Source organism: Pristis pectinata, chromosome 3 (genome assembly GCF_009764475.1).
Source record: "Pristis pectinata isolate sPriPec2 chromosome 3, sPriPec2.1.pri, whole genome shotgun sequence".
Taxonomy (NCBI): Eukaryota; Metazoa; Chordata; class Chondrichthyes; order Rhinopristiformes; family Pristidae; genus Pristis; species Pristis pectinata.
The window spans coordinates 131,004,191-131,021,087 of NC_067407.1; the positions used below are offsets into that span (position 1 = coordinate 131,004,191).

The 16,897-nt window shown below is 40.4% G+C and overlaps 1 protein-coding gene across 1 annotated transcript; it reads left to right on the forward strand.

Annotated features, from left to right (window-relative positions):
* The first annotated feature begins 456 nt into the window (after positions 1 to 456).
* Positions 457 to 15,112, forward strand: LOC127568537 (3-oxo-5-alpha-steroid 4-dehydrogenase 2-like). The gene is made up of 5 exons (XM_052012403.1): positions 457 to 653; positions 3,073 to 3,236; positions 8,845 to 8,946; positions 10,297 to 10,447; positions 15,046 to 15,112. The coding sequence occupies exons 1-5, from the start codon at positions 478 to 480 to the stop codon at positions 15,110 to 15,112; spliced, it is 660 nt and encodes a 219-aa protein (XP_051868363.1). The 5' UTR covers positions 457 to 477.
* Positions 15,113 to 16,897: the final 1,785 nt, after the last annotated feature.

Here is a 16,897-nt window from a genome sequence, read left to right on the forward strand (position 1 = left end):
GTGTTTGCACACTTCAAACGTCGAATACAAGTAATATAACAGCCTGCACATTGTTTGAATAAACAAAAAAACAGCATTCGGAATAGAGCAGTCATAATTGGCACGTGTTATCATTAAAATAGAATTTAAATAGAGTGTAGATTCTGCTGTTTAGTGGAGAATAGTCGAATGGGAGTGGTTTATGGTCAGGCTTATAACTGACGAAAGTGGATTGGTTTTAAAGACTGTGAAACAGGTTTTGTGACTGGTGAAAACTCTTGCTCAGAGCACACAGCAGCCGGTGCAATGTATTAATTATTAGCACTCCCTCTTACCAAGGCCGAGCGGGAATCGCAACCTAGAGGTTTATTGAAGATAGTGGCGTCCGGTTTTGTAATGATGGGCTCGGACTGCAATGGAAGTATCGTGTTGTTCCTTTCCAGTATCCTCGTACTCTTAGGAGTTTGCACTTGGAAAAAACAACAGAAGGAGGTTGTCATGTACGGAAAGTATAGGTTGGAGTCGTCCAGTGATGCCACGGTCCTGATTCCGGCTAAGGTGGGCTGGGGCGTTCAGGAGTTGCCTTCGTTTGTTGTACCCGCCTTGTTGATTTACCAGTCGGGAAGCCTGGATACCTTGGGGAGCAAACTCTTGCTGTTCTTATTCTTCCACAGGTAAAGTCGTCATAGTGATTGGGATGGCAAGTACTTGCACTTAAACCCTTTCCCGCCCCACACGCAAAATAGGAAGCCACCTGGTCTATTGATGGTGATGTGATGTAGCTGTGGTATTCAAGTTAATTCCCCTTTCCCTGTTGTTCTTTTTTTCTCTCTAGGCACAGATGGACACACACACACACTTCCCAAACACATTCGATTCCCTTGTGATGGTTATTATTGCATCTGCTTCCATACTACCACATTCCTTCTACCTTGATTACAGTGATTGTCTTACTTTCCAAGCTGAGAAATCAATTTCTACATAACCTGGTCCACTGTTGATGAGTATCAGACTTCTGGCTGTTCTTTGGACATCTATTGCTTCTGTTTTTTTCCAGTTTTGAAAGGTGCAAGTCATGACCTGTGTCCAGTGTGCAAGTTTGAGGAGTTGTGGTGGTCACCTCAAAGACCCCAGCCACCTGGATCATTCTCTCTTCTCTCCTCTTCCATCAGGTAGGAGATACAGGAGCCTGAGGGCACGTACCACCAGACTTAAGGACAGCTTCTACCCCACTGTGATAAGACTATTGAATGGTTTCCGTATATGATGGGACGGACTCTGACCTCACGATCGCACCTTATTGAACTGCATTTTCTCCGTAGCTGTGACACTTTACTCTGTGCTGTCATTGTTTTTACCTGTACTACTTCAATGCACTGTGTACTAACCCAATGTAACTGCACTGTGTAATGAATTGACCTGTACGATCAGTATGCAAGACAAGTTTTTCACTGTACCTCGGTACAAGTGACAATAATAAACCAATACCAAAAAGGGTGACCAAGTGGATTGACTAGCGTAGCGTGGTAGATGTTGTCAATGTGAATCTTTAATAAGGTGTTTGACAAGGTCTTGTGTGCTAAGCTGTTCTGTAAGGTTAAAATACATGGGATCCAGGGTGAGATAGCCAATTGGATCTAAAATTAGTTTGGTGATAGGGTGCAGAGGGTTGTAGTGGAGGGCTACTTTGCAGATTGGAGGCCCGTGACTAGCGGTGTGCTGCAGGGATTGGTGCTGGGTCCTTTATTGTTCATGTGTACTAATGATTTGGGAGAGAATACAGGTGGCATGATTTAGTAAGTTTACAGATGGTACTAAAATTGGTGGAAGTGTGGATGGTGAAGAAGGTTGTCTGAGGTTACAACAGGATCTAGATCAATTGGGGAAGTGTGCAAGGGAATGGCAGATGAAATTTCAACTCCAACAATGTGAAGTGATACAATTTGGGAAGTTAAACCACATCAGGACATAGTGAATGTCAGGGCCCTGGGAGGTATCCCAAGGTGTCTCTGTTCAACAAGTACATAATTCCCTGAAAGTGGCAACATTTGTAGATGAGGAAGGGGTATGCCCTGCTTCCCTTTATCAGATGGGGCAGTGAGTATAGGAGCTAGGATGTCATGTGACATTCATACAAATCAGTAGGCCATACTTGGAATATTGTGTGTAGTTCTGGTTGCTGCACTATAGGAAGGGTGTAATTAAACTCTGGTGCAGAAAGGATTCACAGGAATGTTGGCTGCGCTGGAGGTCTTGAGTTATGAGGAGAGATTGGATAGGCTGGGACTGTTTTCCCTGGAGTGAAGGAGGCTGAGGGGTGAGAAGCTTTAATAAAATAAGAGGCATAGAAAGGGTAAATAGTCTTTCTCCCAAGACAAAGTCAAAAACACAAGGGCATGGGTTTAAGGTGAGGGGAAAGGTTTAAAAGGGATCAGAGGGGCAGGTTTTTCAGGAAGGCTAGTGGGTATATGGAATGAGCTGCCAGAGGAAGTAGTAGAAGCAGGTATAATTACAACATTTAAAGGACCCTTGGACAAGTTTATGGATAGGAAAGGTTTAGAGGGACATGGGACAAATGGGCACCTTGGTTAGCATGGATGAGTTGGGCCGAAGAATCTATTTCTGGGCTAAGCAACACTGACTCTTTCTAACAAATAAACGAAAGCAAACCTGATACAAGGCTTCAGATCAAGAAATTGTGGGATTTGTCTGAATAGACTTTTGGGGGGTGGGGGAGACACATCAATTAGATAGCTATCTTCAATGCTGTTAACTTCTATTTTAATTCTATCTTTGATGGTTGTGCATGCTGTGCACTACACCCAAAATGAGGTTGCTTCATTTCTCATGGTGGACTTGGTAAACTAGAGGAATTTCCAATATTGCTGTTGCTAATGTTTTGCGAAAAATCTCTGAAGGAAATGATTTCTAGTATTACAAGAAACAGAAGTACTTCACTAACTATAGAATGTTTGGGACCTGTTCAGAACCATATCTGAGCAGTCATAAGATACTTGAAGTGTTTTCTTTTGAGAGAGATCTGGAAAAAGAACCTCAAACTATAACATATCAAACTCTTTTCCTGTACATTAGGACATGGATTTATGGATACCTCACCAGAGGGAGACCTGTTCAAATCGCCTTTGTTTTGACAAGTTTTTTATTTTGCACTTTGAATGGGTACCTTCAAGGACACAACTTGCTCTACTGTACGAAGTATGAAGATAGCTGGACGACTGACTTCAGATTTTTGTTTGGTAAATTCTTATGATTGTGTATCCTGTAGCATTTGAAATGCATTCAATGGTATCTGCAATAAATTCTATCATCTGATTTGTTTTATTCCTTTACTACATACTCACTGGCTTCAACATTGTTCCTTTTCTGTGAATTTAATTTAATTATTTTTTTGACAGAAATTGCTTTAGTTTGTGATTAAGTATTTGATTGTACTGAAGAGGATAAGACCAAAACAGTGGTGGGTGTTTTGGTATATACCAATTATCTTGGATTGATTTAGTCTGTGATAAAACTAATATTTGAATAATAAAAGCATAACTAGGGAGAGGGCAGGACAACTCAAGGATAAAGGAGGGAACATGTACTTGAAAGTGGAGGATGTGGGTAAGGTCCTAAATGAATACTTTGCATCAATATTTAACAAAGAGAAGAATGTGGAGGATAGTGAAATAAGTATGAAGTGTACTAATTTGCTAGGGCATTTTGAGATGAAGAAAAAAATAGTGTTGGGTCTCCTTGTCTTAAAGACATTAAGGTCGACGTCCCTCGGGCCTGATGGGATCTACCCCAGGTTATTGCAAGAAGTGAGATTGTTGGAGCCTTGACCAAGATCTTCATGTTCTCTCTTGCCACAGACGAGTTCCTGGAGAACTAGTGGGTAGCTAATATTCCATTATTGAATATTCCATTATTCAATAAGGGAAGTGGGTATAATCATGGAAACTAAAGATGGTGAGTCCCATGTCAGTGGTAGGGAAGCTATTGGAGATGATTCTTAGGGATAGGAGTTATGAGCACTTTGAAAACTATGGCCTAATTAGGAACGGTCAGCATGGCTTTGTGCAGGGCAAGCTGATTGATTGAGTTTTTCGAGGAGGTGACAAAGGTGATTGTTGAAGGTAGAGCTATGGATATTGTCTACATAGATTTTAGTGAAGTGTTTGACAAGGTCCGTCATGGGCTCATCCAGATGATTAAGATGCATGGTATCTATATAGAGCAGGATGAAAATGTGGATGGGTGGGTTAGTAAGTTCGTAGATGATACAAAGATTGGTGTTGTGGATAGTGTAGCAGATTGCCAAAGGATACAGCAGGATATAGATCAATTGCAGACATGCGTGGTGAAATGGCAGATGGAGTTTAATTTGGCAAAATGTGAGATGTTGCACTTTGGGAGATCAAATGTAAAGGGACAGTACACTGTTAATGGCAAGACGCTTAACAGTGTTGATGTACAGAGGGATCTTTGGGTCAAAGTCCATAGCTCCCTGAAAGTGGCTGCACAGGTTGATAGGGTGGTAAAGAAGGCATATGGCATGCTTGCCTTTAGTCAAGCATTGAGTTCAAGAGTTGAAGTTATGTTGCAGAGTTATAAAACTCTAGGCCACATCTGGAGTACTGCATTCAATTCTGGTTGCCCCATTATAGGAAGGATGTGGAGGCTTTAGAGGGTGCAGAAGAGGTTTACCAGGATGCTGCCTGGATTAGAGGGCATGTGTTATAAGGAGAGGCTGGATTAACTTGGGTTGTTTTCTTTGGAGGAGCAGCAGAGGGGAGACCTGACAGAAGTTTATAAGATTATATGAGGCCTCGATAGAATAGACGTCTAGTATCTTTTTCCCAGGGTTGAACTGTCTAATACTGGAGGGCATGCATTTAAGGGGAGAGGGGAGAAGTTCAATGGAGATGTGTGGGGCAATTTTGTTTTATTGGTGGGTGCCTGGAATGTGCTGCCAGGGGTGGTGGTAGAGGCAACTATGATAGAGGCATTTAAGGGGCTCTTGGATAGTTATGCGAATGTGTAGAAAATGGAGGGATATGGACATTGTGTAGGCAGAAGGGATTAGTTTAGTTAAGCATTTAATTACTAGTTTCACTAGTTTGGCACAACATCGTGGGCTGAAGTGCATGTTCCTGTGTAGAAGTACAAGTGCGCCACATGTTTTAAAGGATTATCATTTTTTTCTTCCCTCTTGATTCGTAAATATAAAATGTAAGTTGTACTGTGGAGACTGGGATCAGTAAGGAAGTGGGGATCAATCATAGGGTGGGAAATGGTGGAGAAGCTGAGCTGCATCAGATGAAGCCAATGTGGAAGTGAAATAGAACCGTGCTGGAAAAACTCAGCAGAGCAGGCAGATTCTGTGTAAAGAGAAACTGTTAACATTGCAGGTCAAAGGCCCTTCAGATGAGAGTGCAGATGTTAGTCTAGGTAGTAGAGGAGGGTAATGGGTATGTTACATAGCTCCATTATTTTACACTATTACAAAGATTCCTTTGTTCCACCCATTGCCCTCCTATCTTCCCTGCTACCTAACTTGTTTTCATTCTCTCCCTTCTGAAGAAGGGCCTTTGACCTGAAAAGTTAACTGTTTCTCTTGTCATAGGTGCTGCTTAACCAGATGTGCATTCTGTTTTTTTTTAAATTTTATTTTGGATTTCCAGTATCTTCAGTTTTGATTTCCATTTACTACAGCAGCAGCCCTATTGAAGTGGAGTTGTAGGCATTATGATCTTGTTTTGAATGAATATTGCAAATTAAAAGTCCTGAAGTGAATCGCTAACATAATCAAACTGCTCTTCTATTGGACATTGAACATGGTTCTGCCACACTTATTCCATAAACTCCATCTGAAGGTATAGTGATCATCTAATTACCTGAATTGTTTATCAATTTGTTGCACAGAAAGGGCCCTTCTACCCAACTTGTCAATGCTGATCAAGTTGCCAACCTGAGATAATCCTATTTGGCCCATATTCCCTCTAAAACTTTCCAATCCATATTTTTTTTTATTCCAAAATAAACATTATTCATCATAAAAACCAAACTATATACAACAATAAAACAGTGCAAACCTTTATATTCGTGTACGGATCAATCATTAGTGTTACCTTTTTATATAAAAACCACCACACCAATGCCACTCGTGTGGCTCCCTAGGGTGTTACCCCAATCCCATATTTACAATATTTAAGGCACTTTCTCGCCTGACCCCACCCCTCCCTCTCCAGTGGCTGAACAACCCTAAACTGTAGTCCTTCCCCACTGAGCCCTTGCATTGGCTGCACCCAGCTTCAGTGCGTCCCTCAGCACGTACTCCTGCAGCCTGGAATGTGCCAGTCGGCAGCATTCCCCTACGGACATCTCGCAGTGCTGGGAGACCAAGTTTCGGGCAGACTAAAGAGTGTCTTTCACAGAGTTGATGACCATCCAGCAGCAATTGATGTCCATCTCTGTGTGTGTGTCTGGGAACAGCCCACAGATCAGAGAATCTTGTTACACAGCTGCTGGGGATGAAACGTGACAAGGACCCTTGCATCTTTCGCCACACCCTCTTCACAGCAGAGACTGGGACAGTGGGAACAATGCTCCCCCTCAATAACTGGGAAGAACTCGGTCATCAGGTGTGAGGTGCTCTCAGGGCTGCTATACTCGGCGCAGGTGTGGCCTGTTCCTCGCTCCTCTGGCTTGGAAATCACCTGTGCCATCTTCCGGTTCATCTGGGGATCCGGCAGGTCGCGATGCACCAGTCCCTGGACAATGGGGGCAAAAGTGTCTCCAATGTCACCTTCATCCTGATGACCACCTTTGTCTCTGGCTGCATCAGGCTGTGTGTGGAACCAGAGTATGTGGGCACCTAGTGTCACTATGTGCCAAGGTTCTACCTGTCCCCAGTGTTGCGAAGGATGGACCTGGCCCCGTTGCTGCACAACACCCCAGTCAGCTGGACGTTGCCGCGCTACCTGTCCTTCGTTTTTAAAAACAATTTCTTCCAGACCAACACCTTTGACCACAAGTCCATCAGGCAGTGGTCAGCATGGAACATCCTGCAGACACTGCAGGAGGAGGACTTGATGGATACTGTGGGGTGGTTCCCTGAGCAGACTGTCCAGACCATCTTGCAGAACGCCTCATCGGCAGAACTCATCAACGAGCACCAAGACCTCGCTTGGCTGGCAGTGAGAGGGGCCCTCCCAGTCAGATCCTTCCTGCATGTCGAAATATCAGTCCCAGTGCACGCTGCCCCTGGGAAGACTGCACTGGGGATGAGACAGTCGCCCACTTTCCAATCCATATACGTACCTGTCTAAATGTGGTTTAAACATTGCATTGTATTTGCCTCCACTACTTCCACTGGCAGCTTACTTATTCCACATGCCCATCACTGTCTGCATGGAAAGTTTCCCCTTGAGTCCCCTTTAGATCTTCCTCTCAGACCTTAAAACAATGGCCTTTAGAGTTAGATTCCCCTACCCTGAAAAGAGTGTGACCATTCACCTTGTCTGTGCCCCTTTATGATGTTTGTATTCCTCCAAGGTCACCCCTCAGCCTCTTGCAATCCAGAGCAAATGCCCTGCCTACTTTGTAGCTCAACCACTCCAGTCCCAGTAACATCCTTGTGAATCTTTTTTTTGCACCCTGGTCCAACTCAGTGCCCTGACTAATGAAGACAACATGTCAAATGCCACCTTCAGCACCCTGCCTACCTGTATCTCTCTTCAAGGGAGATTTATTTTTCCAATTGCAAGTTCTACATGTGCTTATACCCGTAGGTCTCTGTCCTACAATATTCTCCAGGGCCCTGCCATTTATGGTGCAAGTCCTGCCCTAGTTTAACTTCCCAAAATGCATCACTTCACGCTTGTCTGAAGTAAATTTCATCTGCCATTCCTTGGCTCACTTTCCCAGCTGATCTAGATCCTGTTGTAATTTGGATAACCTTCCCTGTCCACAATACCGCCAATTTTGGTGTCATTTACAAACCAGTGTTCTGCCTATGATGCAGGATTAAAAAGCTTGCAGCAATTCTTGTGGTTTTGGTTACTATAAATATAATTTGGTGGTGATCATTTCTATGTAGTTTATAAATATAAGGGATTATCTTGAAGAAACGTATAAAATGTTAGTACTGACAGTTGAGAGAATATGCCCTAATAAGTGGAGAGTCCAGAACCAGGGATTTGTGGCCTCCATATGGGGCATGTCATCTAGAACTGAGACCGGGAGAACTTGTGGCATTTTCAATCTTGAAGGTAGTGTGGGACTTGGCAGCAAGATAATATTTAATTCTAAAGGGATCGAAGGATATGGGGAGAAGGTAGGAACAGAATACTAAACTGAATTATTGATCCGCCTTGATGGTGGAGCAGACCAGAATAGACTGCTATTCCTATTTTCAATATTTCTATATGAAGTGTATATGTAACTTAAAACCATTTTTAGTATGGTTAGCAGAGCTTATTGGTCCCTGGCATTTCACGTAAATGATATTTCCTTTAATCTGTGTGTGGAGGTAGTGTAAAAGATTCATCTGAAACCCTTCATACTTTTATTTTGGGTTCCTGACACTCTATAATTGGGTGAAGCCTGAGAACTAATACAATTTGAAAAGGGTTAAAGTGAAGTCTGATAAATTGATTATTCCACATTGGAGTCTCAAAATAATAATGAATTTGCAAAACTGATACAACGTGAGTGGTGGACAGTGACTAGAATTGACCCAAAATGTCGACTGTCCATTTACCTCCAAAGATACTACCTGACCTATTGAGTTCCTCCAGTATTTTGTGTGTTCCTTTTTTCTCTATTGTGTTCCAAGATGTTTTTATTTTTGTTTTGTAGGGATATTGCTATTCTTACTGGGAATGGCCTTCAATATTCATAGCGATAATTTATTGCGGAATTTGAGAGAACCTGGAGATTTCAGTTATAAAATTCCTCGAGGTAACTTTTCACACTTTCTTTTAAAGTAGTAACAGAGCCTCGCATCTAACTTTTCTATCCATTCCATTTGTCACTTCCACTTGCTTTAATGATAATGAAGTAATATGCTATACTTGTATTTTTGAAGCCATGTCACAATTTTTTTTAAAAAAGGTTGGAATATGCCAATATCTTGGCCAAATTCTCCAACAAATTCTTGGAAATGCTTGTGTCGTTCTGGCATGGCGGTTAGATGAAATAATATTTGATTTTGATAATATGGCTGATTTATTTCTGTCCTAAAATCTGATTATGGTTACCAAGATAACTCATTTTGTTAAACTTCCTTACTTGAAAACATTATGTTCTGCAATGCTGCCTTCTATTGAACAAAGTCCCCTTGCATGTTGATTCTACTACCCTGTAATTGCAATTTTATGTGGTTTATCCTTGGCCCATTAAGTGTCTGTGCTAAATCTAGAAAGTTGATTTGCAGTATTTTGCATTGGAATTGGAAAATCGTCTTTTTTATATAGGCATTTGCAATGTAGTTTTTCTATAAAGTAAGAATCTCATTATTAATTGAGGTCTGAGCAAGCTTTTAATGCTGCTTGGCAAACTATCTGTCTCTTCTGCACCCAAAACATAATGTACATTAAAATTGCAAACATTTATCATTGAGAATGTGTTTGGCTGCTCAGCTAGTTAAATGGCATGGGTTACAAGGTACCAGGGTTCTTGAACGCAAGAGGCATCAGAAAAGTTCTGAACGCCATACTGTTCTGCCCTTGACTTTGAGCCAATGACTACAGAATCTAACACTTTAAATGACTTTGTCTACAACCTCAGTTTTTGTGTAAAGTTAGCTTGTTGTACTTTCCACTCTAGTACCTAGGTCTGAATCCAACATTCCTCTCAGAACAGAGGTCAATTGGCAAGTGACCCATAGAAAGAGTTTGGATAATCTTAGTCCAGCTCCTAATAATATGTGTGTGTATATATACTTCTAATTCTGCACTAGAATTCAGGGGTGTGATGGGAAGTGAATTATTAATGATACTTTAGTGGGAGGGTGCTAGAGAAAACCTGAGTAAATTTTGCTCTATCTCTCCTGTGTAAATGATGCTATTTCGACATTCATATTAACCTTGTTTTAAGAGCAGCCAAGACAAATTGGTTGAACACAATAACTGCTCAATTTTTGGAACTTGCAGCTAGTTTAAGGAAACGACTGCCTGGATTGTATTGGTGCTAAATCAAAGTCAAAAGTTTTTGTACCAAGATCTTGACCTAGATAACCAGAAGTTGTATGTGACACTAATTGATTATGATTACAGACATGGATCAATCTTTGTGGTTCTGCTTTTTCAGGAGGATTATTTGAATATGTTTCTGCAGCAAACTACTTCGGTGAGATTGTGGAGTGGTTTGGTTATTCCATAGCAACTTGGACCTACCCAGCTTTTGCTTTCGCTATATTCTCAGCGCTCTATTTAGGGGCTCATGCTTTGCAACGTCACAGGTAAATTTGAAGGAGGAAGAAAGCTTTCACAGTAATAAACATCCAATTTTGCAATGAATGATCTAACAATTCAGATTCAGGTTTGAATAGTCCTCAGCAGAATTTAATGGGGTAGATTTTTGATTTGGTACAGTTCTGTAACTACCAATTACTGATTTATCCAAATGTGCACTTAAAGAATTAAAATAAAACTAACAAAAATTTGATCTTTGAAACAAAGCTTGTCTGTTTGCCTTCTATCATTGATCTGCCATTTGAAGATTGTCCAGATTTTGTCTTGTCAAACCTTGTTGGTATTTACCATTGTTCTTGGTTTTACAAGTTGAGTTTGTACATGGTAATATTTGTCTTTGCTTCCTCCTAATATCTTAGTGAATGCAGACCTGCATTTGTTAGGAATCAATGTTGCCTGTCCTTGGTTCCTGTATCTTTCACTGAGTTGACTTTCCACCAAAAAAAAAGCTGATATGTGGAGTATAAGTTTGCAGTTGTATTAGAAAGGATGCAGCATGTTTCAGCTCATGGTGAGACAGACAAGTTGAAAATGTAAATTATTTGTGGAAATTTTAATGAGGAATTTGGGCTAGTTGAAGTGGTTAGAATGTGGAATTTCTTGACATGAGTGAATGGCAGGAATATACTTAAAATGAAGCCAAACAAAAGCATTGGGTAGACTGAAAATATCCCATTGGCATTATTTCAAACAGAGTAATTGTTATGGCTGGTATCTGGATTAATTTATCCCTTGGGCAGATTTGTCTGAAAATAATAAACAGGGCTGGAAATAGCAAGCCAGGCAGTTATCTACAGAGAGAAAAACATGTTTCTAGTTTCAAATCAGAACTAGTAAAAGTCAGAACTCTAATGTGTTTTAAGTTGCAGATGAGGGGGCAGGCTGGGGAGAATAAAGGGAATATCTGTGATGGGATAGAGGCCAAGAAACATGGTGATGAAGGCTTATTTATCATAGCTGATCAGTCTGGAAAGTGCAAGTAAATGATTGACAGAACTGAAGAAGGGAAAGAAATTATGCTGGAAATGTGATTATAATACTGCATTTGCTGGCAATCTGAAATATGAGGATGATAGAAATACTCTATAGGTCAGGCAGCATCTGTGGAAAATAAAAGAAAAAGTTAACATTGACTTTGGCAGAACTGACTAATTGTGATAGGAACTGCAAGAGCTAGTCATCTAAAATGGAAATCTATTTGGTTTGTGAAGGACATTAGGAGAAGATTGCGTATTTCTATCAAGTGCAATACTTTTGTATTTCTCTCTCCTCCCCTTCATTGCAACTTAATGTGCTGGATTTCTAGTACTTTTTCCTTGGTTCTATTGAACCTTCTCAAAGTTTTTCTCTACAGCTACTATTATGCCTGCTAAGAATTTCCAGCATCTGCATCTTGCTACTTTTTATTTTTCTGCATCTTTGGCTTTAGTACACAATTTGTCTCTAACCAAGGATTATGTAGAATCACAAGATGTATGGCACAGAGACATCATTTGGCCCAATACTCCATGCAGGCACTTGGGTGTCACCTTGAGAGCCTTACTCCACCTTCCCTCTAATTCTATCAGGATAACCTTTTCCATGTGCTCAACCAGCCTCTCCCATAAATGCATTTTTACCATTTGCTTCAATTGTTTGCTTGAGTAATTAATTGTACATTCTCTCCAATTTTTGGGAAAGGAGCTTCTTCTGAATTTCCCCATAGAATTTGTTGGTATCTTCCATTATTGGCCTTTGGTTATGATGTTCCTTGCTGTTAGTAGTGCTGCTGCACAGTTCTAATGGAGTTGTGTTGAATCCTGACCTATGATGTGTCTCTCTGGAGTTTGCACACCTGGGTTTCTCCATCCCAAAGACCCATTAGTTGATAGGTTAATTCTACTGCAGGTCATCTCTAATGCAGATAAAAGTGCTGAAAGAATTAGGATGGGGGAGAGGAATGTGAGAGGCAAAAGCTGTAGGCGAATAAGTGTGGGCATGGGACTGATGGGGAATTGCTTGGGAGATGGCATTGGTTTATTATTGTCACTATGTACTGAGGTACAGTGGAAAAAACTTGTCTTACAAACCGCTCTTACAGGTCAATTCATTACACAGTGCAGTTACATCAAGTTAGTACAGAGTGCATTGATGTAGTACAGGTTAAAAAAAAACAGTACAGAGTAAAGTGTCACAGCTACAGAGAAAGGTCAATGCAATAAGGTGCAAGGTCACAACAAGGTAGGTCATGAGGTCATAGGTCATAGTCCATCTCATTGTATAAGGGAACTGTTCAATAGTCTTATCACAGTGGGGTAGAAGCTGTCCTTAAGTCTGGTGGTACGTGCCCTCAGGCACTGTATCTTCTACCTGATGGAAGAGTAGAGAAGAGAGAATGTACCTGGGATGGTGGGGTCTTTGATTATGTTAGCTGCTTCACCAAGACAATGAGAGGTAAAGACAGAGTCCAAGGAGGGGAGACTGGTGTCCGTGATGCACTGGGCTGTGTCCACAACTCCCTGCAGCTTCTTACGGTCTTGGCAGAGCAGTTGCCATACCGAGCCGTGATACATCCTGATAGGATGCTTTCTATGGTGCAGTCGGTAAAAGTTGGTGAGAGTCAAAGGAGATAAACCAAATTTCTTAGCCTCCTGAGGAAGTAGAGGTGCTGGTGAACTTTCTTGGCCATAGCATCCACGTGGTTTGTCCAGGACAGGTTGTTGGTGATGTTCACTCCCAGGAACTCGAAGCTGTCAACCCTCTCGACCTCAGCACCATTGATGTAGACAGGTGTATGTACACCGCCCCCTTTGCTGAAGTCAATGACCAGCTCTTTAGTTTTGTTGACATTGAGGGAAAGGTTGTTGTCATGACACCATTCCACTAAGCTCTCTATCTCCTTCCTGTACTCCGATTCATCACTGTTTGAGATATGGCCTACAACGGCGGTATCATATACAAACTTGTAGATGGAGTTAGAGCAGAATCTGGCTACACAGTCATGAGTGTATAGGACCAAATGATCTCTTGTGTTGATATAATATGAAAATATTTCTCTATCCATTGTATCATTTTAAGGACTTCTATTAGGATATCCCTCGGCCTTCTGTTTTCAAAGAAATTCTTCATTCTTTGTTTCTGATATCTCTGCATCCTTCCAGTACCTCAATCCTTTTCACAATATGGTGACCAAAACTGGATACAGTACTGTAAGTGGTCATAACAAACTTTTTGAAATGAGCTCCTTCACCCCACTTAGATTTATACCTTTCAGGTAATAAGTGACCTCCTTGTTCTTCTAAAACATTGCAATTTACATTTGTGTTGAACCTCATCTGCCATGTTTGCCCATTCTGGAAGTTTACTGAAGTCCAGAGTATTGATCATAATCTCCCTTCCTCCAAACACTGCAAAGTTTGTATTATATACAAATGTAGAAATTAACTCCACAACATGGATCATTAATGGAAATTATAAATGGTATTATGCCAATACCCTTTACACCTGAAGCCAGCTATCAATCCAATTTGCTCCCACACAATGACTACATGTTCTCAGACATTTGCAAGTCTATAATTGGGTGACTTTTTGAAGGTATTTGTATTTTAAAAAAATCTAAATTACATCTATATTACCATTGTCTACTATTGCCTCAATTTCTTCAGGTTAGTTGAGCTAGATTTTCTCTTGAGATTCTGCCGTTCAATCATTTATATTTCTCCTTTAGTATTCTATTTATCTCTTCCTTGGATTCTCCTAATATGCATGGATGTAATCTATCTGGACTAAAGCCTGAGCTTGGTTAACATTTAAAATTTACTTTCTTCTAGTGTTTATGCAGTCATTTCATTACTTGGCATACAATGTCATGTTCCTGTGTTCTCCTGCCTGATAAATGTCAAAGTTAAAAAAAAAAAGATTTGGTATTTTTGCCACTTTTTTTAAAATCACTTTTGGAATCTGGGCATCATGGGCAAGACTAGCAATTCATGCACATCCCTAATAGCCCTTGAAGGTGATGGTGAGCTACAGAGACCACGTTTCTACCTTTTTCAATGATCTGTCTTCTTAAGACCCTATCCCAGTATAAACTTTCAATGATACCTCACTTTAATATTTTTGTTCCTTGATAATTTTAATATTCCCTTTTGTCTTGCTACTTTCATAACCTCCTTGTATTCTCCCTCATCATGCATTGCTTTGCTGTCTATGTACTCAATGTATACCTTTGTGTTAATTGTTCCCTTGTTTCATTTTTCCATGGATTATCACAAGTGTCTATGGAGCATCATTCTTCTTGGTGAAGACCACCAGGCAAATATTTTTTCTGCACTTTGGGAAGCATTTAAAAGTTTTCATTGTCATTCTGTTGTTTATCTATATTATCTTCACATTTCATTCTCAGCTCCTTTAATCTGTTAGCCTCGTTTTATCTATATGTCTGTTGCTATTTTCCTAAAGGACATGGGTGTCTGAATGGAAGTTTGCAACCTGCAACGGTTCCACCATAGTTCAAAATTTTCTGCATTCGTAATAAAAAATGTTAGTACATTTCTTGTGAGGGTCAAATGAATAAACGTTAATCTTCTATTTGTTTTTGTTTTAGGTTTTATCTGGAGAAGTTCAAGGAGTATCCAAAATCTAGAAAGGTTTTGATTCCTCTTTTATTTTGAAAAATCTGACCAATTTTCTTAGTTATCAGTGTTTAAAATTTTCTGCTGCAGTGACAAAGTTCTTTATGCTTAAAATCAACTTTAAATCATGTGAATCTTGAAGAGAGCTGTATTAAAAGACTGTACAATCTTTGCTAATTTAAGCTCCAGTTTTTAAGTATTTGGCTGAGTTTCTTCCAGTTTTGACAATCAAATGCTCAATAAAATTGTGACAAGGCTGCTTCATGAATGCAGCTGAATTTCATTGCGTTTCTGCATTAGATTGGGGTTTGAAGGAATAATGTTTTTGTTTGACTTTATAATTGTTTTGAAGACCAATAATTATGACATCAATTAATGGAATATTATATCTGAAAGTGAATACAAAATGTTAATTTTCAATTGGACCATAAATTTATTGGTGCTGAATTAGATCTAGTTAACCAAAGTAATATCTCAAAGATATTGAGAAGACAACCTGGCCTTTTTCTCTAATAGTCACTTTAAGTGGTGACACAAGAGATTCTGCAGATGCTGGAATCTGGAGCAAGACAACATTGGAGGAACTCAGCAGGTCAGGCAGCATCTATGGAGGGAAATAAACAATCGATATCTTGGGTCAAGACCTTTCATCAGGACTGGAAAGGAAGACAGCAGAAGCTAGAATAAGGTTGAGGGAGGAGCATAGGCTGGCAGGTGAAGGGGGATGAAGGAGTGATACAAGAATCTGAGAGGTGATGGGCAGGAGAGGCAAAGGGCTGAAGAAGGAATCCAGTAGGAGAGGACAGTAGACCATGGAATAAAGGGAAGGAGCTGGGGAATAGATGGGCAGGTCATGAGGGGAGGGGAAAGAGAAGGGGTGAGGGGGGCCGCAGGAATGAGGGAAAATGAGGGGAGGGGTTATCAGAAGTTGGAGAAATCTATGTTGAGACCGTCAGGTTGGAGAATACCAAGGTGGAATGAGGTGTTCCTCCAACCTGTCTGGTCTCAACGTGGCAGTAGAGGAGGCCGTGGATAGACATGTCAGTATGTGAGTGGGATGTGGAATTGAAGTGGGTGGCCACCAGGAGATCCTTGATTTTGCAGAAGGTGCTCAACAAACTGATGTGTACTTGTTTTACTTTGCTTGCTTTATTATATGTAGATTCAATTGGGTTCATTTTAAAATCTCTTGAATTGCAGTTTAATTTGAAGTACCAAAGGATGGAGAGTTCTATATGTGGAGAGTGATAATGTTTCATTTCAGTGGATCATGCAATTATGATGTGAATGCATGTTAAGCTTTAACTTGATTGTGGCTTTGCTTACCTTTGTAAACAATTAATAGAAGTTTAGAGTTGAGAAAGAATTGTAACATGACAAACTGACAGTATCAAGTGCACCACAACTAAAGGACAAATGCATAAAATTGGTTTTAAAAATAATAGTTGTACAGACTGGAAGATAAGCTGTGTTCCATAACTTGGTGCCACTTGCTCAAAACTGGCATTCATGATTTGGAGAATAAAATGGGATAAATTTGCAACTTTAATACTCCATTCCTATATCATGTTGACAGGCTTTCAGACTAGGTGGTTGAGTGGTAAATGAACCAACAAAAATGGCAATGAACTAATTGTTTCCCTTGCCTACCAATAAAATCATTAAATGACACATGTTGCCAAGAAAACTTGTATTTCAATCTTTAGTACTCGTGTGTCAAAGTGAAAATAGTGTGTGGTAATGATCTGCAAAGATCAAGTCTCCATTCTGAATTAATGATGTCATTGGAGACAATGAACCAAGTAGTTACAAGGATATTACCGA

Coding starts and splice junctions, on each gene's coding strand:
- LOC127568537 (XM_052012403.1), top strand. CDS start 478: ATGTACGGAAAGTATAGGTTGGAGTCGTCCAGTGATGCCACGGTCCTG. Junction 3,237..8,844: donor TGACTTCAGATTTTTGTTTG/GTAAATTCTTAT, acceptor TTTGTTTTGTAG/GGATATTGCTATTCTTACTG. Junction 10,448..15,045: donor CATGCTTTGCAACGTCACAG/GTAAATTTGAAG, acceptor TTTTTGTTTTAG/GTTTTATCTGGAGAAGTTCA.